The sequence below is a fragment of the Neovison vison genome, chromosome 6, assembly GCF_020171115.1.
Source record: "Neovison vison isolate M4711 chromosome 6, ASM_NN_V1, whole genome shotgun sequence".
Lineage (NCBI taxonomy): Eukaryota > Metazoa > Chordata > Mammalia > Carnivora > Mustelidae > Neogale > Neogale vison.
Window position 1 is genome coordinate 77,138,039 of NC_058096.1, and position 24,263 is coordinate 77,162,301.

At 40.8% G+C, this 24,263-nt stretch overlaps 2 protein-coding genes across 6 annotated transcripts in view; one reads left to right on the forward strand and one right to left on the reverse strand.

The window, feature by feature from the left end:
- Positions 1-24,263, forward strand: part of MED12L (mediator complex subunit 12L) — a 317,830-nt gene that overhangs the window by 190,158 nt on the left and 103,409 nt on the right. The gene's annotated exons all lie outside the window — the stretch shown is intronic.
- GPR87 (G protein-coupled receptor 87) lies at positions 1,348-22,565 on the reverse strand. Of its 4 annotated transcripts, XM_044251609.1 has the most exons (4): positions 22,246-22,565; positions 11,549-11,655; positions 6,476-6,607; positions 1,348-2,465 (listed from the first exon to the last, which is right to left on the reverse strand). In XM_044251609.1, exons 3-4 carry the CDS (start codon positions 6,507-6,509, stop codon positions 1,426-1,428), a joined length of 1,074 nt encoding a protein of 357 aa, XP_044107544.1. In that variant the 5' UTR covers positions 6,510-6,607; positions 11,549-11,655; positions 22,246-22,565; the 3' UTR covers positions 1,348-1,425. The 4 variants fall into 4 exon arrangements, with proteins under 4 accessions (XP_044107544.1, XP_044107546.1, XP_044107543.1 ...); XM_044251611.1 differs by lacking the exon at positions 11,549-11,655 and having other exon boundaries at positions 6,476-6,526; XM_044251608.1 differs by lacking the exon at positions 11,549-11,655.

Consider the following 24,263-nt stretch of genomic DNA (forward strand, 5'->3'; position numbering starts at 1 on the left):
AAGTTATTCTCATGCCCTTATATCTGTTCACTTTAACTTTTGAAATTGTGCAGATAGTTTACAAGGGTTTAATAAAGTATGGCACTGTGTTATGTATGTGTGTGTGTTGTCTCTGGTAACCACATTGTCCTCTTTTTGTTGGCCAATTGGCAAAGATGCCTTCAGTTCTTCTTTAATGCTTGCCCAGCAATGTGAGGAACAAATCAGGCACCTAGTACACAAGCATCTGATGACTTTGAGAAGAATGAAGGCTTAAGGATTTATCTTGAAGGAGAAGTAAATCTTCTAAGATTTAAAACATTACTCTTGTCCTTTTTTGACTTAATCTGGGGCACTCTTACCTTCAACTTAAGGTAATATTTTTCAACTAATGAGAACACTATTAAAGGCAGATAATAGCTTAAAGGAAAGACTATTTTGCTAATAGTCTTTCCTTTCCTTTCCCTTCCCTCCTCCTCCCCTCCCCATCCCTTTTCTTTTCTTTATATAAGCACTATGCCCAGTGTGGAGTCCCAAATGGGACTTGAACTCACAATGCTGAGATCAAGACCCGAGCTGAGATCAGCAGTCAGATGCTTAACCAAATGAGCCACCCAGGCACCCCAGTTTTTCTAAAATAAAGACTATTGAGTTTTCTATAAGCCACATGTATTTGATTATTAACCAAGCCTCCATGTTCTCTACCCTTGCCTAATGAGGATTTAACAGCATAACAAGATAATAATGGCAAATGTAATGTTTTATCGAAGATACATTTGTCCTTAGAGTCACATTTTTTCTCTCTGAAATAGCGTGAAGTTTTAAAATCAGTTAATTGAATTCAGTCTTTGTAACACATTGCTCAAAAAATACAGTTGAATCTTCTCCCTCCTACCTCTTACCCACACCACAAATCTTTTCTAATGGTCTTAGACATTGGTAAATACAGTGAAGGGATGATGGCTACAGGTTGTACATGTACATATTCACAGATGGAATGACAGAAGGCCTAGTAATTAATATGTACCTAGTAATATCAGAAATACATGAGCCCAAATCTTAAAGCTACACAGTTATTTTCTTATAGCTACACAGTTATTTTCTTCCACTTTCTCTTCTCTCTGATGTGGCTTCAAAGCAGCATTTCCTGGCAGTTGGCTGCAGTGCACTGACATTGCCTTGCCACGCTCCGCCTCTGCGGTCTGCTCCTGACACCCTAGTCATCAGCCTGCCCCTCGGCTACACACCGCCTCTAGCTTAGCTTGCTTTTTGGGCGCGCCTTTATGTTTCTCCTAGTTCTACATCATCCCCAACTTTCATACCATTTTTGTTCTCTTTTATCCGCATTTTGATAGGCTGACGCGAGGATAATCAAAAGAAACCTTTATTTACATTCTGTACACTTGGACTTCAACCAATAAGGAGGCCTCATGGCCTTTGTAACTCCTACACGTCTGTATAATCATAATATATGCGGACTTCCGATCTTCTGACACTTTGCAGTGACCTGATGCTTTCGCTCCTGGTTCTGATATTTGATTTCTTGAATAGCCTTCTTGAAAATGACCTACACATGAAAAAGTAAATTATTGGATCCAGGCACACATTGCATGCGGACAAGAAAAGTGTCATTTCTTTGCAGTAGTACAGAATTTGGTGTGCAGATTCATCTAAATGTCTGTCTAAGTGGCTGAAAGTAAAAGGAATTCTACACAAGTGATAGGGTAGAAAGCAGGTAAAGAACACTGCCACCACCACCCGTATGCTCTGGTTATGCTTCCGCTTTCGGCTTGACTGGCTTATAAATTGCCTGCTGGATTTATGGATGTACCGGGATATGGCTATGTAACATCCGATCAGGATCACCAGCACAGCCACGAACAGGCAGCTGTTGACGTAAATGACGGCTTCGTGCCATTTGACTCCCAAGGGACTTTTGAGTTTCATGCAGTCGTGAATGTTTTCCTTGGTTAGTTGGCCATTTGTTAGAATGATGTTAGGCAAGGACAGAACAGCCATAACCACCCAAACACAAATAGATAAAACCTTTGTGAAAGTTATGCTGTACATGCGAGAGTCCCCGAACGGCTTGACCACTTTCAGATAGCGATCGATGCTTATGAGCCCAAGAAATACGATGGATGTATACATGTTCGCGTAAAACAAAACTGAAGTGTATCGGCAGAGGATAAACTTGAAGTACCAAGGTCCGAATCCTGCGTCATGCACTATTCGAAATGGAAATGTCAGCGTCATGATGAGGTCAGCAACCACTATGTTCTTGAGATAAAATATGAAGCTGGTTTTATTCCTAATGTGGAAGAAGATCCACACTGCTAGACCGTTCAGCAGGATGCTTGCCACAAATATAATGAGGTAAAGCACAGGCAAGACGATCGTGTCAAACTTGTTAACAGTGGTGTTCTTTCCGGGTCCATCACTCATGTTACTTGAAGCGTGAATCCCTTGGCTGTGCAGCTCATTATCTGTAAGAGAAGTGGGGAGATGGGATGTCAGAGCTTCTCATGTGTGCTGTGCAGACTACTAGCCTCCCTTACAGGCCATCGCTGTTTTGGGCAAATTAAAAAATGTCTTAGCAATTTAAATAGTTACTGTAGTGCATTTTTACTGTTTTGAGTGGCCCCAGTGTTGGTGGCCTCTCTCCCCAGTCCTCTCATCCCCTTTCCCCAGACACATACACGCTGAGGTCCCTTGAGTGTAAAATGTGGTATTTCTGGTTCTTCTTGCCAGTCTTTTGAAAATGAAGATTAATATTCCAGTGCCAATTATCCTGATTTTTAATTTAGTGTTTGATATCATTACAAATAGAATCAAAGAAATCTGGGGGCAGAAAATTGGATTTTCCTGTAATGAAAATAAAAGGGCTAGCACTGGCTGTTCTCGGTTTTAAGCTGCTTAATCATCAGCGATTGAGAAAGTAGAAGTACTAGATGATTTTGAAGTTTTTGCCCATGGCTTGCTTATAGAATGTAAGAGCCTTTAGTGGGGACCATTGTCAGGAATAGAAACAATAGGTAATAGTTGTTAACCTATAAGATTATTATCATGGAGAGCAATTTGTCAAAAACTGTTCTAGGCTCATACCTATTTTTGTTTACAAGCCTACATTATATCTATTGAACTTAGATAAGAATTTTAAACCTTTTACTTTTACTTTTTTTTTTTTTTTGAGTTTTTAGTTCATATTGTTAAAGGCCTATGCCATACCACTCTATCACATAATCAGGAACTTGGTGTGTGGGCCTCTTATTTATGTGGCAGCCATGAAAATGGGTCTTGTGCATCTCCTGCTGAGGAGAGCAAAATCCACAGGCAGCTCTAGCTCAGGGCTGAATCTGCCACCATTTTCTTGCTCATGGATGCTTGCCAAGAGCTGCTCTAAGTAAGTAACTGAACACAGGAAGGATACTAAGACAAGACTTTTCCTGGGACAGAAGAGTTTCTTTTGACAAATGACTTTGGCCAGAAGACTCCTCAGGCTGGTGAAAACTTCCTTCATATTGCACTGTAGTGTGAACCTTCCTACTTGACCTCCTTGCTCCTTTTTCCTGCACAGGGGCTGGACTTGCTTTTCTGTCTGCAATCTCTTGCAAACATATCCCCCAATAAATCTTGTGGCCATCCAGTTATATTTTGTTATCAGCTTTTTTTTTTTCTTTTCTTTCTTTTAAACCTGGACTAACCCAATTTTTGAATGAACTTTTTTGGGTGTAAGTTTAGGAAGAAGGTCATTACTGAAGTTTTATTTGTCACTAATTAATCGTGTTTATGATAATGACAGTTATGTTTTGGAACGATATTATTTTAGAGGTAACAACACTAATTTTGTCCTCATTTCCTTATATAACAGGCAGTGTAGTATCTATTTTGGTTCCCTTCTTTGAAGAAACGAAACAGGGGAGATAGTTTGATGATTTTAATTCAAAAGCAGATTTTTAAATTGCTGCCTAAAATTTAAGGGTAGACTCTTCCCAAATAACCTTGTACTCTTTCTAATTCTTTTCCTTTTATTCGCCGCTACAAGTATTTTTAAAAACTGGTTTTCCTGGCAGAAATATCCTTACACAGGCTAGTAATTTATACCTGAACTAGCCTGTTACGATGAGACCCATAGTATTATTGAGCTTTATAAGTTTAAAGTGCCTGATTCAGCTGCCATCTACATTACTGTTGCCAGTTTCAGATATTGTCTTGAACAGTATCATTCAAGCCTATTTTAACTTAATGAAATGTTGGACTCTTGGCTGCTTCTGCGCCACAAGATCCCCATCAACATCCATGTTATGAGAAGCTTTTCAAGATGTGCAGTTTTACCTGGGTTGAGAAAGTGCTTGAATTAATTTCCTAAATTAAACTATTAACAGACACTTTCTTCTAACCCAGGATAGAACCCTGTGGGAAATCGAGAGAGGACAAGTCAGTTTTAATCAGGATCAGTGGTCCAGCCAAGGGACACAGACTGGAAAGGGGCAGCCACATCATATCCTGATACGATGGCTGACCATCGTTCACCAACTGTAGCATGCTCACCATGGACTATTTCAAGCCCAGTGTTGCCTCACGGCAGTGCATAGCCACTGTGGGGTGGAAAGATCCACACTTCCCAGGGTTGGTTAAGGCTAGTGTGTCTGCTCAGTATGTCATTCCGTTTTAAAGTTTTAATTGTATGAAGAAGCACTCTTATTCAGTGATGATTTATTGATCATTTATGATTATTATTATAGATGGAGTCTTAAATCAGAATGTCAAAAATAGTACTTAACAAATACTGTCTCCTAACTTGTAAATATTAAGCGCGAGTGACCTTGTTCTACTGTGGTTACTGTGGCTTTGCAAGTCTGATGTTCAGCTTGTTGATTATGTCACCTCCTAGTATTTGCTTCCTTAGTTTATGTATAGGATTAACATTTTGGAATACAGGACTTTCTAATTCAGTAGGATAAGCCTGGGCTTGGTTGTTTCTTCATTCACAAATTCCACATTTATATTGCAGCTTAAGCAAATTAGTGGTTAAACTTGTTATGGGTTATTTTATGAAATAATATGGTAGAGGAGAGGGAAATATTGGTTTGTTGCCGGTGAGTTGCTCTGGAAGGCTCCAAACTTCATATAGAGAATTTTCTCTAATTGATTTTTTAAAGAATCAAGTCTATGTTATTTTCTTCTTTGTCAGTCACTCCTATTATTTCATCTCTTCTGTGTCATTGCCCCCAGTTTTTCCAGAGCTAGTCGGTGTGCTCAGAAGCCTTCCTGTGCACAGAATTCTGCTCAGGAACAATGGCCATTAAAAGTATGTGGCTCTCTTCACCCAGGCCGATTTTATCATGTTGTCTTCACTGTCAATAAAAAAACTTGGCATAGTTAGGGAAGGTTTTTAATGACAGGTAGCTTGGTGATCCAATTAAGAAAAATTAGAAGGTGTTTTTACAGTGTAAAGGCTATTTTCTCACACACTCCTTGTTTACTAGGACATTATTATTACCTGGATTATTTAGCTCAGAGCTTGATAAAGAGTGACAGTTGAGGGTGCAGATTTCTCTCCTGCTCTTCCTCCACCAGCTCCTTTTAAATTATATCAACAAAGGCAATGACATAGAACTCTAGTTCTACAGTAAATTAACATTTGGTGGCAGCACGTGTATGAGAGAAGTATTGTACAGGTGTTGAGGTGGTGGGATGTAGCAGAAAGTCCGATTTGACCGTGCTGGTTTAGTCACTTCATAGCTTTGTAAAAGAGAACAAACTGTAGCCATTTTGCCAGATCTCCTAAGAGTTAAATTCTCTGCAAACATTATTTCCAGCACAGTCTCTAGTACTTAGTAGATGTTCACTCTGTAACTTATGTCATTAACTACAATTTGTCTCAATTGCAGTCATGGTAGGAATGATAGAGTGGTGAAGAATCTTGGTCCTTTTGCTTTCGGTGTAGCTACATTATTGCTCATTGGGGTGTGTCCCTCTTTGGCACAAAATGTGAAAGTATCAACAATATGTCACTGCTCTACCTGCTTGGTAGGAATGAAACACATGGGTCGTGCAAATTACAGGGTGTCACTAGCATGGCACAGCTGCCCTTGTGTGGTCATTGTTGAAATAGTTCCCCAGGAGAGGAGGAGGATGTGGTCTTTGGCCTCCTGGGAAACCTCAGTGAACCTTAGTTTTTACATTATTATACCTGGAAAGTAGTAGGTACTTTAGTTTGGGTATAAAAATCTTCCGCAAATGTTAATCTTTCTTGTCCCTTTTTGAGACGTCTGTAGATGGAACAAAGCTTAGAATTATGTATTAGCAAGTTAAATTTCTCTCGGTGATGCTGTCCTACCCTGTTTTATATTTAATGAAAGACCAGGCTAAATGCTGATGTATTTTGCTAATTGGTTTGGTGGCCAATAAAACCCCAAATTTTCATACAGTATAAATAACAGTTATTGATCAAGGAAGATTTTTCTGTGCGTTTTTTCTCCCTATGGCTTACCTGGTAGTTTTGCAAGTGTCAGGTTGAGCCCCATTCTTTAGTTGTGATGGACTGGAAGCAAAAATACGGGTCAGGAAACACTTGAGGATGACTGAGGGCAGGGTTCGGCATAGGTTATTATTGGCTTGAGTCCTGGGCAAAAAAAGCGGGGTGGGGGGGGGAGAGTGGATTTGGAAGGAATATGAACACAGTAATTTAATCGCTCTCCCTCCCTGCCTGCCTGCCTACATGCCTGCTGGCCTCCTTTCCTTCCTTCCTCTCTTTCTCCCTTCTTCCCTTCCTCCCTCGCTTCTTCCCTTCCTTCCTTTCTTCTTCCCTTCCTCCCTCCCTACCTTACACTCTCCTTTTCTTCCTTCCTGCCTCCCTTCCTCTCTTCCTCCCTCCTCTCTTCCTTCCTAAGCTTTATTTATTTTAGAGAGCTGGGCAGGGAGGGGGTGGAGGGAGAGGAAGAGAGAGAATCTCGGACAGACTCCCCTCTGAGCCCAGTGTGGGATGCGACCATGACCTGAGTTGAAATCAAGAGTCATATCCCCAACCAACTGAGCCACCCAGACACCCCTATCTTTTCTCTAAAAATACGTGTATGTGCTTTCACAGTTCAGAAAAGGCATGCTCTTTGGATACAAACAGCTGTGCCACAGGAGAGTTGCATACTTCTGTGTCCTTTTTCAGCCTGACATGGAGCAAGGACCATTTCTGTGTAAGCTGTCTGTCTGAATGCCAGTGTATTGCTGTGGGAAAGTTACTAATGTCTCTGTGACTCTTCTCTGAAATGAGAATCGTAATCATCATATTTCAAGATTGGAGTAAGGATTATGTGAAATAGTCCAAAAGACAGTTATCAGAACCTGGGTCTAGGAATGTGCTCAGGACGTGTTCACTTATATCGTCCCGTCCCTGCTTCTACTGAATTCTATTTTTCCCCTAGCCTGAGCATATAATAAATGCGTCTGTGATGGAACTTATATGCAATTGGAAATTATTTAAAAAAATGCCTTTTTTAAAAAATCTAGCACTGATAATAAGAGTGTTTTATAAGCTCACATGCTTTTAGTATCCTATTCTTTTTTTTTTTTTTAAGATTTATTTATTTATTTACTTGACAGAGAGAGATCACAAGTAGGCAGAGAGGCAGGCAGAGAGAGAGGAAGGAAAGCAGGCTCCCTGCTGAGCAGAGAGCCCGATGCGGGACTCGATCCCAGGACCCCGAGATCATGACCTGAGCCGAAGGCAGCGGCTAGTATCCTATTCTTATAATCTGTGGGGTTCTAGTTCTGGGTTTACACTAACCCAGCTGTGTGATCTCTGTCAAGTCACCTGACCTTTCTGGAATTGCCCTGAAGAACCTAGAAAATCCCAGTCAGGACTCTAATTTAGGTGAGCCGGCTTTTGTGTTTTCTTCAAGCATAGATTTCCCTTAAGAATTTAATATTGTTTGAATGTTTGTCTTGTTAAGTCTCTGTGTTTCTCTGTGATAACTGTTTTCCATTCAGTCTCAAAGTATGATTAGGAGTGAATAATTTAATTGGGTTTGAGTGATGGGCATGTACATTTGCCTAAATTCCTGAACTTTTCCATGCTTCAGATTCCACACACTTATACAAAGATTAACTGAGATAGGGACGCCTGGGTGGCTCAGTTGGTTGGACGACTGCCTTCAGCTCAGGTCATGATCCCGGAGTCCCGGGATCGAGTCCCGCATCAGGCTCCCAGGTCCGTGGAGAGTCTGCTTTGCTCTCTGACCTTCTCCTCGCTCATGTTCTCTTTCACTGTCTCTCTCTCAAATAAATAAATAAAATCTTAAAAAAAAAAAAAAAGATTAACTGAGATCATACGTGCCTGTAACATCGAATGCTTTAAAACATTTACCCTACTTCTCCTTCAAACAGCCCTGTCTGTTCTGTTTTCTGGCTTCTCTGAAGTCTTGATTTAAGAAGAAATCTTGAGAACTGTGTTGGTAAGGATGCTGCTAAAGTCAGATGGTTTTATGGAATGAATGATTTGCTGTAGGGGAATTCACACTATTGCTCATGAAACCCTGTGAGACTGTAATATCTCTTTCCTGATGTTGCTCATATACTATACAGCTGCAAAGAGACCCCAAGTAACCTCATCTCCTTCAAGTACAACACAGATTTCTGGCTGGAGTAAGCAATTACATTGGCTGAGTCAACAGGGAAAGAGCACTTTGCAGGCAGAAGTATATTGAAGAATTTGGCAGCAAATGGAGAGGCACTTGTTTCTTTCTTTCTTTTTTTTTTTAATTAAAAAAAATTTTTTTTATGTCTTTTTCTGTTACTTTGCCCTTCTTTTCTGTTCCCTGGTATCACATGACTTTTAGGTGCTAGATTAGTAGTAGATGGAAAATAATGGCTCACAAATTTTTAGTGATTCCCCTCCCTACCCAAATCCTGTCTTTGATAATTTAGGTACCATGTCCAGTTGCTACAGTGTGTAGTACGTAGGAGTGGTAAAAAGGTATTTTTTTATTTCAAAGAGCATAGACGATAAGGGCTCTTAAGAATCTTTCCTTTTTTGGGTACAAATGTTGCAGGATTTTTTAAATCAAGACAAGAAATTCTGCTTTGTTTTTACTTATCAGCATTTACCAGGAAGGATGATTGAAGCACTTAGTTTCCTTCCTTCCTTCCTTCCTTTCTTTCTTTCTCTTAGTTTTCTAATCTTCATAATAATGATCCTTGGGTTCAGTAAATCTCCCCCCCACCCCCGAATCAAGCTTCTCATAGAAACATTTCCTGAAGTTTACCTGACAAACACATCTTGATTTTTACATTTCTCTCTTCCCAAGTTACATGTTTTTCCTCCCCGTCACCTCTTGGCTTCATGTACACCTTACTACATAATAAGAATTCCAATATAGTTTACCCAGCTGGAAGAGGAGCAGTGTCTAGAAGTGGGTGAACCAGAGGCAGCAGCAAGAGACCACAGAAAGCCCTTAAGGAGGACCCAGAAAAAAGATGTATCCTGATGAGGGGAAGTGGGAGTCAGGGAGGTTCTGTGGCTGCGGTGATGCTGGTAATTGTGGCAGGTTTGCTGAAGGTCCAATGGGAAAGAAGCATGTGGAGAGGCTGAATGTGGCCAAAGAAGGTGCAGTAATCTGTGGATGATGATGGTATCGAATGATAGAGAGATAGGAAACTGGAGCCCGATGTTGCTGAATAGGGAGAGGAGGGGGTATTGGCCTCCCAGGTGTTTGGGGTGTTAGGGCCAAAATGTGAGGAGAATTGCATAAAGGTTCAATAGAATTCAGTTTTGGATTTTTTGATTTGAGGATGCTCATGTATTCATGTGATATCTGCTAGGTGATTGAAGGTATAGGTCTAGAGCTCAGAGGAGTACTTCTGTGTGTTGATACACATTTAAGGTCAACAGAGAACCCACTGTAGAATAAGCGGTGGGAATGGAATGAGATTACCCAGAAGGGACCTATCCCGTAGAGTGAGAATGGGACAGAGCTGATGTTGATACTTTTAAAGAGAATTCTTAGGGAAGGGGAAGTGCCTGAAGGAGGGTCAGAGAGCTGGCCAGTTATTAGAGGAAAGTAATGTCATGTGAATCAAGAAGAAAGTTCAAGAAATGAGAAGCTAGGTTTCGTTTTATCCTGCAGGGAAATCAAGTAATATAGGAGAGCAAAGTGCCATTGGATAGGGTTCAGTTAACAAAGAGGTCACTGTTCATCTTTGCCAGGACTGCACGTGTTGTACTGTGCGTGTGTGTCGGTTTGGGGGGTGGCATAGGGCAGAGGCAGAGGCCTGTTGACAGAGGGTTGAGTAATGTTTGTGAGATGAGGAAGTGAGGGAACAATTTCAAAGAAAGTGTGCCTGTGATGGGAAGGAGAGAAAAGGGTGGAAGGTAGAGTGACAGGCATACGACCAGTGGAAGATTCTGTTAAGCTTCCCACTGAATGCCTGGCATTTAAAATATTTCCTTGCCCTTGCCCTTACTCCTAGCTGAGTATGGCAGCAGTGTGCTGGAGTGCCAGCTTTCAAGCCCAGCCTCTTAACTTCCAGCTTTCTGACCCTCTATTTCCTCATGTATAGCGTGAGTGTGATGTTACGTCCCTCGTATGCAAGGTTAAAGTGAGGATGTTTATGAGGGAGCTGGCAGAACTGCACAGGGTAGGGGCTGCCTTGTTTATTCCTGTTAAGTCTCATAGGGACACAATGGGAAGCATTTGGGGACTTGTAGGTTGGCCACAAGGGGCGCCAAGTTCTCGCCACCTTGTTCACCCTGGTAGTGTCATGTGGTTTGTGGTCTTAGCCACCCTATTAGGAGCCCTTTGACGGATCTCTCAGCTCTCCGAGCTTGCCCTTCCTTGCAGTTGTCTCCGAGCCTCCTCTGACAGCTGTGTGTTCTCCAGCTGCAGGTCTCCCTGTATGGTTGACTCCAGAGCAGCCGTGTGCCCCATGCGTGTCCCAGCTCCTGCACGGTGTCCCAGTGAGGATGGCTGCAGCAGCAGTAATGGCTTGGTTCCAGGACCTCGTTCATGGGTGGGAATCCTGTTGGGCCACCTAGGGCCTTGCGGGGCGGGGCGGGGGGGGGGGCTGTCCTGCTGAGAGCTGATGAAAGCATTCAGGAATGTGATGTCTGTGGTAGGCCCAAGCCTCACAGCCATTCCTGAGGTTAGATGGTATCAAGGCTTAGAGACCTGTTTTGTTTTGTTTTTCTTTTCTTTCCCTTTCTTCTTTTTTTTCCTGCCACCCATTGATACTCTCCTTTGACTGTTTTGCTGTTGTTGGTTGTATGCTGGCTTTTTAAATGCAGGTAGTGGGAAAGGACCAAGGCCTTCCAAGTGTCTCCTTTATCTTAGACCTTGGACTAGTTGCTAATGTTTCCTACAGTTTTCAGAGCGGTTCAGTGACCCAGGTGCTTTATTCCCTTTTCTCCCCCATGTGGGAAGATCCGAGGTTCAGACACGTAATTAACTTGTCCTGACTCACATGGCAGGAAATGGGTAGAGTCAGCATTCAGCTCTGATCTGATTGAAACTGAAGCTGCAGTTCTATTAGACTGCCCGGGAATAAAAGTGAGGAATGATTTTATGGAGCTTACTTTTGGCGGGTAGGAGTTGGGGTGGGGGAGGGGGAGGTTTGTTTTCCCCTGTCCAGCTGGTGCAGGCACTGCCAGTCCTCTAAACTGGAGATCTCGTTTTGTTTGACCTGAGCAATGTTGAAAATATCAGGAAATTTCACATTAGAACCCGGATTTGGATCATCTCCTGAAAAATGAGATCTGCAAACAGTGAGCATGAGCATTCTAGCGGTATTTGCTGCCTCTTCCTGATGGGAAGTGCACTCCGTTTACCTCTTTGCAGCGTTCTCTGTTGACATACCTGGGCCTCCTCACTTTGGGAGCAGTACCTGTTTGATCCTGCAGATACCTGATTTTGTAACCTTTGGTCCATTTATCATTTAATCTTATGTGGCTGTATTTGAACTATATGGATCATCAAATGTTCTGTTTAAATTATATTTTTCTTCTTTTTCCTCTGTTCTCCTCCCTATCAAGTCTTGAATTTTCTTGCTTTAGGGACCGTAGCTTAGCATTCTCTCCAAATGATTTTCCTTTTACCTCTTAGCAACCCAGAAAAATAGTGGTGGGAGAACTTACTTAGCTCACACCTGAGAATTATTGTCACAGTTGATCTTTTCACTGTGCTGAGGCCTGGGCTGGGGTCTTTAAGCAAAAACCTTACTACTTCTTAAACTGCTTTTGTTGGTGGGAGAATGAGATTCTGGGTCCCAGGGAAGGACAGGTTATAAGTGGTAGAATAGAGACTCGAGACTCGGACTGGATGTCCGTCCAGCCCTCTGCTGTCCCCCTTTAAGGGTGACGGGAGCATTGGGGGAAGGGTCTGCATCCAGGAGGGCTTAATTACTAACCTTGTGCACATAGCCGCCTTCTTCAGATTTGCTGTGTTCGACCTCAGCATTCTTGGTGAGCCCCTTGCACCTAACTGGGGGGAACCTGCTGCAGCAGGAGGAGCCAGCAGCTGTCCCTGCTAGGACACAGCCAGGCCTTCGTTCTCTTTGGCTGCGCCGGATCTCCTTATTGCCCTTCCAACCAAGATATGAAAGGGGAATGCTAGTAAGTGCCTGCTCCCTGGTCGCAGCTATTCATTGTTTTGTGGAGTGATTATTTGGTGGCGTCATCTGTCTCCTCTATTTGTCTTCCACCTTCCAGTTTGTTCTTCAAAGGCTCATATCCAAAACTGTGAGAATTTCAGATCTTATAGAAAAGAAAACTTTCCTACTACGTTTTCTAGCTAAGCCAGTAGCTCATAATGGTAATAGTGCTGCAGTTTCCTGAAGTATTCATAAAAAACATCTAATAGGACGTTTCTGATGAAAAGTACAGCTTCTCTTGCCTTTGGAATTGCCTCTAACCCAAGAAGCTTTCCCAATTTAAATCTGAGGGGGAGAGAGGGAGGGAGTGAGGGTTTTCCAACACTGTTAACAGCTTTGCTGGAGGCCTTGGGAAAGAAACGAGTCATCTCACTGGATACAATTTACTTGTTTTTGTAATAAAATGAGGTCACTGTCATCATTGGGCATTTCATTAATGCCTGCTTGGAGTCCCATCCCAAAGGTGTTGGAATGCAAAGTATACAGTTGTTCATTCAGGTTGTTCAGGTCCTACTCTAAAGTTCTCTTTCCAGAGTTGCACTTGATATCTATAGCTTAAAATTATGTGTATTTTGGTTCACATTGAGATTTAGCATAGTTTTGACCTGACCACTTGTTTCACAAGTATTTATTTGGGAGTGATGTAAAGTGGGTAGTAAACTCCATGAAGTCAATGCTTGAGTCTAATTCTTCTTCATAACCTTATCCCCAAACCTGGTTATTCCCTTTTTACAGGAGGGGAATCTTATTAGGGAGATTCCACAACCTACCCAACATCACCCACAGTGAGAGGCAAAGCCAGGAAATGAGCTTCCATTGTTGTGACCCCAGAGCGTCTCTGTTCTGACATTTGGCTCTATTATTGGAAGCTCAGAAGTAGCCTGGCCAGTGTTTTCGACCTGGGCAGGTCTTGAGTTTTTGACTCAGTATTTAAGTCTGTGATCCTGGACAAAACATTTTACCTCTCAGAGCTTGAACTTACACATCTCTGAAACGAGGAAAGCAGTGAATGCCTGGCCTAGCTCCCAAAGTACTTTGAGATGTCATGTGATAATATATATAAAGTCAATTTTATATTGTAAGCACTACAATAATATAAGGGTGTAATGCAGGGCAAATAGGTTTTTTTCTGCTCAGTAACACAATTTTTATTAGTCATATGGTTAAATTTTACAGTTTACGGAGTTGAAGTATATATTTTTACTTTCTGTTTTGGCAAAGTTGGATTCTGCATTATTGATATAGAAGAGGCTGGCTAGAGAGGTTACAGGCTGTAGTTTCAATAACCAGAGTAGTGGTTTTAGATGAGTATGTGGAGCCAAATATATTTCAAGGAACTTCTGGTTCCTTAAAAAAAAAAAATTCTCGGAATTTACGATCCCAGGTAAAGAGTTTAGTTTGGAAGAAACTAAGAAGAAAGGAAGAAAGGAAGGATGTTTTCCACAAGCTTAATGAGATGCTATTCCTTATTTCAGAAAAGTCATTCCATGGCTTAAGCATTAAACTTAAGAGTGAACGTTATTCTTCCTGGTGATGGTGGTGGAGGTGATCTTCATCTTTCCAATAAGGTTATCATTATGGTTTTCTAGCTGTGGATAAGGGTAAATATTCTCAAGAGAATACCTATCAGTAGAATGGGTGTCAGGTTAGCTACCCTAATTCTTCAGATCACAGTTTAATCAGACAAATTAAATTAATAGAAAAGACTGATTCCTAAGAGACAAGTCCTCTTTCAGATTCCTCCCTTACCTTTATTAGCAATTTAAAAACTCCTTAATGAGGTCTTCAGTGCTAGTGGATATTTTACATTTTTATCATCAAACGCTCATTGTTTCTTATTTTGTCCTCTTATAAAAAGAAGAAATAAATTGCCCACTCCCCATATATATGTAATAAAAGGATCTGGCATCACACATAATTAATTTCACATATGTGTGTTTGCAAACACACACACATGCACACATGCATACACACAGAGAACATTTTCTTTAAAGCAATTTCTACTGTCAACCTCACTGGCATTAATTACCTTATTTTTAGAACAATGATTCTCAAACTAGTGGGAATATTTGAATCAAAATAATTCTGCTTTGATGTATAAAGATGATAAGTTGCTCAGCTAGGAGAAATAAGTAATCTGTCTGTTTGTACTATTATAATATTTGTCACCTATGTTTTCTCTTTCCTCTGCCTGTCATATTTCCTTTCATTATAACCTTCACAAGCTTTCTGTCCTGTACAGAACACGTCTCAAGCCACTCTCTTGGTACCCTGCTGACCTGATGATCTTGTCTACCTGCCCACTTGGCAGCTCCCACACTCCTGCACCAGACCTTCCCTGTCTGTCTCTCCCTTGTCCACTGGGCAGGCTTTTGAGCCTCACTGATCTGCCACCTCTTCTCAAAGACTTCCATGTTTCCCCCTGTGTGTCAGCACTCCTCAGTCCTAGGTTTTCTAGCTGTTTATGGTTTTTAGCCTGGCTGTTCAAGTCTCTAGCTACTTTGCATTTTTCCTGTTTGCCTGAATGCCTGGACATCTCTGAATCCTACTATCTCCAGCATAGTACTTGACAACATAGTGGGGGGCTCAAGAGACATTCGCTTTAATGTTAGGCTCTCATGGAATGTGGCCTCCTGTGACCTAATCTGATCTTAGTGGATTTCTGCCATTTTTATCTTTATGTGTATCTTCTTTTATCATCTGAAGGAAAAGAGTACAATCCAGGGAGGGCTGAGAGAATAGGAACTGGCAGCTGATCTCATGAAAGACATGACCAGAGACCAGGAGGAAGACTGGTCAAACATTCCTCTGATGTTTCTGAATAGCTCACTAAGGAAAAAGACTAGAGTGGAGAGTTACAAATTCAAATATAGCCCCATAGGTCATGTCAGTGAGAAAAAGCGAGCCAAGTCTAAGGCGAAATCATTAACAGTATCGGTAGGCTGATAAGACACAGCTAACAGCTGGAGCGTCGGGGGAGGTAATCAGCAGGGCTGGGGACTGCATGATCTGTGGGGTGCTACCCCACTCTTAGGCTCTGGATTGTTGTTACATAAGTATGCGGGTCAGTTGCTACCCAACTATCTGATTTATAAGAAAAACAGATTTTTATATAAAATTACATGAATTTTAAATTATGGATTAATTTTGTTAACCCACTGGGAAGACCACATAAAATTTGTCTGTGGGTTACAGTTTGTGACATCTAACTTCATTCATGGTGAGGCTATGTCAGGCCTCTCCTTGGGGTTTCTGTTCATGCCTTAGGGGGACCCAGAGCCTTGTTATGGGATTCCTGCTCCAAACCCTTTCCTCATTTTTACCGATTTCCCCTTAGTATTTTCCTTTTTAACTGAAATTGATGAGTTTGTAAGACAAGCTGTAGGATGGTTTATAGGATTTCAGAATTGAATTGCAGTGTATTTAATTTGGGATGAATGCTCTTCAAAGAGCTCCAAAATTTCTTCTTCCTTATTGCTGATGTATTAGGTTGAACCACATGGACATATTATTTTTATAGGTCAAAATGGCATTTTCATATAGTTCAACCTAATATGCCTACCACTTGAGAAATTTCAGTTCTTAGAATATATTACTGCAGCATAAAATTAGAATGTTTCAGGGAAAGGGGAATATTGGGGTTGAATACATACAATGGAAATGTCTCTTAAACAGTGATCATAATACTCTGCTGCCTGCATTTAGTAGTTACGTTTTTGACGGCATCCACTGGTCTTTTATTCATTCATATTGCTGCATATGGTGTGAGTACTACATAGGCACTTCAACACAATGCAAGGCTTTATCTTGTTTGAATTTCGGCTATGTAGACCTTTAAAATGTTTGGTTGAAACAACTAAAAAATAGTTGTAGCTCTGATAAGTTAAGTCTTATATGTTGCTCTGGGCCCTGAGTAGCCACATGGGACCTAGTCATGATGTGAAGGACTATCTTTGTAAGGGCATCCAGTAAACCAGTAAACAAATAATTTTGTAGTTATTCCAATTTTTCTTTTAGCCAGTCTATCTAAATTGGTTTGAGAAGGCCACTGATAATTTCTTTTCAGTTTCCTTTATAACCTTTGTGTCTGGTAGGTAGAAGGAGGAAGAGGCTTGAGCAGGGAGGTCGTCCATCCCTAATGGAGTGTGGCAGGCCCTGTGGTGCCTGCAGTATCAAGGCAGCTCATGTCCATGTGTTCCTTTCTTGCCCCTCTTCTGCCATCTCCCTGCCTGAAGCCACACGCTGAATGCTGACAGCCCAAGTAGTCTCTGTTACCACTTTTCTTCAACTAGATCAGAAGCATCTTTAGTGCAGGGACCTTCCATGATTTCATTTCAGCTGCCCTCTCATACTGGCTTCTGCAGAGTTTGACCCTACTCTCTGTCCTCTGCAGAGTTGCTCTTGTGGCTGAAGGCCAGTATCTCTGACCTGAGAGTATGTTCAGGCTATTGGCTAATGCTCCTCTGCTAACAGAGAAGAAGTCTGTGTTTGTGTTTCTATCTTATGAGGCACAACAACAATATTAGTAAGAGTGAGGGTTTGGCAAATGCTGGCTAATACTATTTTGCAGATAGGATGGTTCTGAATTATTTAGATACATTTTAATTTAGTAAAAGACATTGGATTCAAGTTGGAGATCTTTCATTTACTTAGGCAGATTACCTGTGCCTGAGTTTTCTCTAATGTAAAACATTCATCATTGGATTGATTGGATGATTGAATGGGGTATTATCACAATGTTACCTCATTGATCCTTATGGATTGTTTTATTGGTGCTTGATTTATAGTCAGAACTATTTCAATGCTTCCTGGGTATTTGTAAGAGCAGTACCCTCCTTTCCCCATCCCCTCCACCCACCATTTTTCAAATAAACTGAATCTTAGAGAGGTTCCTTCAGCAGACAGCTGAGTGTGAGAGCCTAGATTATTAACACACCTAGTGAGAGACAAGAGTCTGGATTTGAACACAAGTCAGTCTGAGCGTTGTGTTCTTAACTGCCCCGTTGTTGCTTCTTCTACACAAATTGGGGGTTCATGTGCTGATTATAATGTGATGCCTCTTTTGGAAAAACTAGGAAGTAAAGTAGCTCCATAGTGGGGGCTATCATATACCCAAGATGGTCATTTGGTTCCTACAGTCAAGTAGTACAGGAAGTAAATCATAAGTCTATATAATTTTGCTTACAAACTATGCATCAAAAAGAAGTCACTAATAGCCAACAGCGCAGACTCCGAACTTGCACAGTATGGCTGGCTGCCTGATGATAGACATGATTCAGGGGCGCAGCTCTGCTGCTTACTTGGGTACCTTTTCAACTCCAGTTTGCTCAGCTGTAAAATGGAGGTAATGGCAGTATACACATTATAGATGTGTGAAGCTTTTTCTTCATTTAAAATACAGATTAAAATCCACAGTGCTGGGCGCCTGGGTGGCTCAGTGGGTTAAGCCGCTGCCTTCGGCTCAGGTCATGATCTCAGGGTCCTGGGATCGAGTCCCGCATCGGGCTCTTTGCTCAGCGGGGAGCCTGCTTCTCTCTCTCTCTCTCTCTCTCTGACTGCCTCTCTCTCCGTCTACTTGTGATATCTCTCTGTCAAATAAATAAATAAAATCTTTAAAAAAAAATCCACAGTGCTCTTGGGCATATATTAAGCTATCTATGTGTGTTACAAATTTTTTTTAAAGATTTCATTTATTTATTTGAGAGAGTGAGAGAGAGATGAGAGGAGAGAGGTCAGCAGGAGAAGCAGATTCCCTGCAGAGCTGGGAGCCCAATGTGGGACTCGTTCCCAGGACTCTGGGATCACGACCCAAGCCGAAGGCAGTGGCGCAACCAACTGAGCCACTCAGGTGCCCTGTGATTGTTGCTTTAGTATTAAGGCTAGAAGGGCAGTGTGTGTCATGAGTTTTATCTAATACATTAGAGAAAGTCGTTTAAGGAGTTACCTTCTCTTTCCAAAATGATAGAAATTGTTTTTAGAAATTGCATTACTAAAGAGTCATTGATTCAAATGACTTAATGTGATGTCTTTTAACAAGTGAAACAGTGCTCTTCTTCGAATGCATTTTGTGTAAATTTTTTCATCTTTGGTTAATAAGAATGATAATAAAAGATGAAATATGCTACTTAGGTACAAGATGGAGAACAAACTCTATTTTGCCCATTTTTGTCACATCAGGAGGAAGAGTATTTACAAATTGTCACCAGAGGGGCTCCTGGATGGCCCAGTAGGTTAAGCATCTGCCTTGGGCTCAGGTCATGATCCTGGAGTCCCTGTGGGATTGAGTCCCACATCAGGCTTACTTCTCAGCAGGGAGTCTGCTTCTCCCTCTGACCTCTCCCTCTAATGCTCTCTCTCTCTCTCTCTCTCTCTCTCAAATAAATAGATAAAATCTTAAAAAAAAAAAACAAAACCACATATCTTAAAAAAAACAAAAACAAAACAAAAATAAATTGTCACCAGGTTGGGGCGCCTGGGTGGCTCAATTGGTTAAGTATCTGACTCTTGGTCTCAGCTCAGGTCTTGATTTCAGGGTCAGGAGTTTGGGCCCTCTGTTGAACTCCATGCCCAATGTGGAGCCTACTTAAAGAGAAAAATAAATTGTCACCAGGTCAGGAAGGAGTTTGGCTTTGACCTTTGGTCTGAAGCAGAATGTTTTGAGTCTTGTTTCTTTTTCACCCTGATGTTTTCCAGGTGGTTCACCTCAACTACATTTTTTAAAAAAGGTTTTTATTTTCTTTAGTTGGAAACTAATGTTTTTTTAAAATTTTATTTAAATTCTAGTTAACACATAGTGCAATATTGGTTTCAGGAGTAGAATTCAGCGATTCATCACTTACATATAACCCCCACTGCTCATCATAACAAGTGCCCTCCTTTATGCCCATCCCCCATCTAGCCCCTCCCCCCACCCACCTCCCTCCATCAACCCTCAGTTGGTTCTGTTGTTAAAACTTTATTGTTGGGGCATCTGCGTGGCTCAGTGGGTTAAAGCCTCTGCCTTCTCTGGGCGCCTGGGTTGCTCAGTGTGTTAAGACTCTACCTTCGGCTCAGGTCATGGTCCCAGGGTCTTGGGATCGAGTCCTGCATCAGGTTCTCTGCTCAACAGGGAGCCTGCTTCCCTTACTCTCTCTCTGCCTGCCTCTCTGCCTACTTGTGATTTCTGTCTGTCAAATAAGTAAATAAAATCTTAAAAAAAAAAAAAAAACCTTTATTGTTATGGTTTGTTTTCCCTTTCCTCCCTCAACCCCTCCCCCCATCTCATCTACTTTTTAATCACAAGAATGGTTGCCTCTGCTCTCCCCTCTCTTTTGATGGTCACAACTACAAGAACTGCAGGTGACCCTGGTGCTTGTATTTGTGTACATCTTTCTACCTGATGAAGTGGGAACAAACTGTATTCATCTCCATCTTGGAGAGAGAGAATCTGGAACCTAAAAAGGTTGGGATTTGATTAGCATTATGTAGTTGGCTGGGACAGAATTGGAAAGGATCAGTTCTCCTTATCATGTTTGGCTCCAGTTTCCCCTCCAAGTATTCCTTTGTTTGAGCCATGTCTTGGTTCTTGGTAACCAATTCTAGTACCGCAGCATACTTACCTATAACTTAATCTACCCTAAACAGAATGGAATGGAGAACCATTAAAATTGTAGTTGTGTCTCTGTTTAGGAACATGTAATAGAAGAAAAATAATTCTGATATTCAACTATTAGTATTTAAATTAAAAATATATTTGTTTTTCTGTAATAACACAGAAAGAAAACCAATTAGTGTATATGTGTGTTTGTGTGTGTGTGTGTGTGTGTGTATATATATATATATATATATATATATAAATATAAATATAAATAAATATATATCTATCTAATAAATATCTATCTATCTATATCTATCTATCTATCTATATATATGGGACTGGAGAGGTGCAAGGGCCCTCTAATGACCATCTGATCTGATCCCCACATTTTACTGTGACGGATTTCATTGAGCTCTTGGAGAAGAGGCTTGCCCAGCTCACTCTGATAACTTTGGCACAGTCTTCAAACCCTTCACATTTTGCGGCGGGTCCTGGATTTTCTGCCCTAAATCAAACTACTGTCCCTTGCCTGTGCAGAGAGCATCTGTCCCAGAGACTGTAGACTACTCCAGTACTACTCCACTAGGTGATTTTACCTAGATTTTGCCTCACTCTGTCTTGCCCTCACTAGGACAGGCTTTGAGGGGAGTTTTATGAGTTTTCCTGTTTAGAGGCATACAAAAGCAAATGACTATTCTTGTCTCCTCTATGTTAAATTTCTGTGGCATTTTCTGAGTACAAGGGCAAAGCATGAAATATTTTTTGTTCTTGAAGGAAGCGAAACCCTGAGATATCAAGGAAGGAAGAAGAGCAGGCACGCACAGAGAAAAGAGGGCATGCACATTGGTAACCTAAAGAAAAACATCAATTCTCATTTGGTCTCCCTTCACCCACCCCCTTCCCTGAGTGCAGTAATCCCTCACAGCACACTGTCTCTGGTTAGGAAATTTCCCCTTAGCTTCTTCATGAAAGTTATGATTTTCTGCTAATTACTCCCCTCTCCTCCACCCCTGACCTACATCCTTAAATATGGTATTCAGGAATCCAGCTATCCCTCCAGCCACTCTGCCTTCACCCACGTATACCAAAAACACTCTTCAAGTAGGTGTTGGAAATGATAGTCTTAGCAAAGGGTATCGCTGAAGGACTAAGAAGCTCCTTGATTCCTAATTTCAAGAAGGAAAGATTTTTGTTAACGTCAGAATGGCAGAGATAATAATGATATACAGTATGATCAGTGCCTGGCCCTCCCTGCCCCATACAGTTTTAGTAATACAGAGTTCCTAGGTAAATGTTAACATAGTGAGTCAAAAGTCACCCTACTTGCAGCTCACCTCTCTTTTCATGTCTTTGTCATAAATTCAGCAAGTTCAAATCTCCATGCTTGTTTTTTGTTTTTCTCAGTGAAGCAAAAGCTACCTTACAGTTTGAATGTGAGGCCAGACTAAGGTGTTGGAGCCCTTTGTTGGTAGCCGGGCGGTTTTCTCAGTGCCTTTCCGGACATGTTTTAACATGATCTCTGAAGGAATTGGAATGAGGATCGCCCTGTTCGTTGTGGCACGATGAAAGATTGAGATATTTTTATCAAAATGAAGCAATTTGGACAGAAAATCATCTTTTTTCTTTTGGTTTCTCCTTTTTAAAAAAAAAGTGAATGAAACAAATGTACATTATGGGTCTTGGGAAACAATTACAAGACACTATGAATTTTACTCATTGAATACAGTAAATGTGATAAAAAAAAATTAACTTAAACTTAAGTGATTTCCAAGTCATCATTTCCATGTTTGGAGGCACAATGCACAATTTACATTTTCCACCCGCCCCAGTTGGAAACTGTGAAGCTTCATGAAGAACATATGGCCCCTGTTTTGGAACGTGGTGCCTCCCAGAGAGGGAAGACTTAAATTATCTTATGCAGTTAGTATTCTCATTTCTACGTTTTCTTCAGACCTCAGGTTTAAGCAGAAGGATAATTACAGTCTAGTGATGTGTCCTATCAGCCACAGCTTTTAAGAAAATTAAAAAAAAAATTTTTTTTTATTTACCTTTCATTGCGGTGTCTGGGTGTCCATTCACCTGATACGGTGTCTTCAAGTTGAAACAGGCTCCTCAACTCTAATTAAGAATAAGCCTTGAAACTATGGTTGACAGAGAAGTGGGTTTTCTCGCACAGCATGAGAAATAAGCATTTTTCTCCCTTGTCGGAGAAAGTGGGTTCTCCCCTGGGCCCCTCGAAGGTGTCCTTTGAGATTGTCCTGCTCCGAACAGCTTGAGCAACTTGCTCTCTTGCTAATGTAAGTGACTCACAACTGAGAGTAGGTGAGATTTGTAGACTGGGGAAGAGCATTTCCTGAACTTGCAGGAATCTGACGGTGATTCACCTGAAGGGAACACAGAGGGCTGGAGCTCAGAGTGCCAGAGGACTGTTTAAGGAGGAGGAGATGAAGTGTCAGGTTGGGGTTGGCCCCTACTAAATCAGTCCCAATGTTTAGGTCATTTCTGTCTGTCTTTTTCCTTCTTTCTGTCCTTTCTTTTCTTTCCTTTCTTTTTCTTCTTTCCTTTCTTTTTTTTCTTATGTAGGTGGAGGAGCTTCCTGTTGCTAATTAGAAAATACGCATGCAACCTTCCTGCTGATTAAAGTTGGATTAAAAGGAATCAGAATATATTTTATGAAAGATAAATCCTTTAAGATATTATTCTACTTATTTTTAAAAACTAAAATTGAAATGTGCTTATCCTTGTGATTGATAACATTGGAAACCTGTTGTCCTACTCAAGAATCTGATGAGATCTGTAGACCTATTTTTACATATACACAAATGTCAGTATTCAAAATATTATAAATAAATTTATTGTGTGGATGAGTTCTCACCCAATCCCTTAAATTCCATTTTTAAAAATAAAGTAGTGGGTACCTGGGTGGTTCAGTTTGTTGAATATCTGCCTTTGGGTCTGGTCATGGTCCCAGGGTTCTGGGATTGAGCCCTGTGTTGGGCTCCTTGGTCAGCGGGAAGTTTGCCTCTCTCTCCCTCTTCCTCCACTGCTCCTCCCCCTGCTTGTGCTTTCTCTCTTTCTCAAATAAACAAAATCTTAAAAAACAAAAACAAAAATGACAAAACCACTTTATTTTTCAAAAAATCTTCTTGTAATGGTACATTTATATAATCAAATTACTTATTTTTTAAATCACTTTTTCTTATTTGTAATTACTTTTAGAACTTTCAGATAAAAATCTCCAAAAGATTTGCGAGATTTTGCAACATTCAAACAGGCAAATAAAAATTTCACTAAGTAGAATCAAAACCTTTTACTATCATGGGTGAAAATAAATGAAAATAATAAAGGTAGAATCTGTTTTGAAGTTGTAGATCAATAATAAGAATTACTTAGTGTTTACTTATGCCTTAAGGAAATTATATATATACAAACAAACATACATACACATTAATTGGTTTTCTTTCTGTGTTATTGCAGAAAAACAAATATGTATTTAATTTAAATACTGAGAGTTGATTATCAGAATTATTTTTCTTCTATTACCTGTTCCTAAACAGAGACACAACTACAATTTTAATGATTCTCCATTCCATTCTGTTTAGGGTAGATTAAGTTATAGGTAAGTAGATAGCCCTAGGGAACATCTCTGGACAAAAATTAAGCAACTTAATAGTGGCTCAATCTTATAAGAATTTGCCAGATTTACAAACAGTTCTTTAGATTTGACTCTGCTTTGTACCATTTTATACTTCTTCCCCAAGGATTTTGATTTTAACATTTGAAGCCAGTTTATTGCATCCTGAGGAGGAAGGCTGTGCCTTGCAGACCTTAGTTTGAAACTTGTTCTTTTTTGCCATTTGTCACTGTGATCCGTAAGCAGTAAATGATGTGAAATCAACCTGTCAAAATAACCAACTGCTAAGTCTTAAAAGTGTCAGTTCAAAGACAGCCTTCCTTGTAGCCTTCTTAAAACTGTGTGGACAAAGGCTTTCCCTGCAACTTCTGAGGGTTGTCACCCCAAATTTCCAGTTATCTGTGTGAAATCATATTAGGGACCTTATTTGGA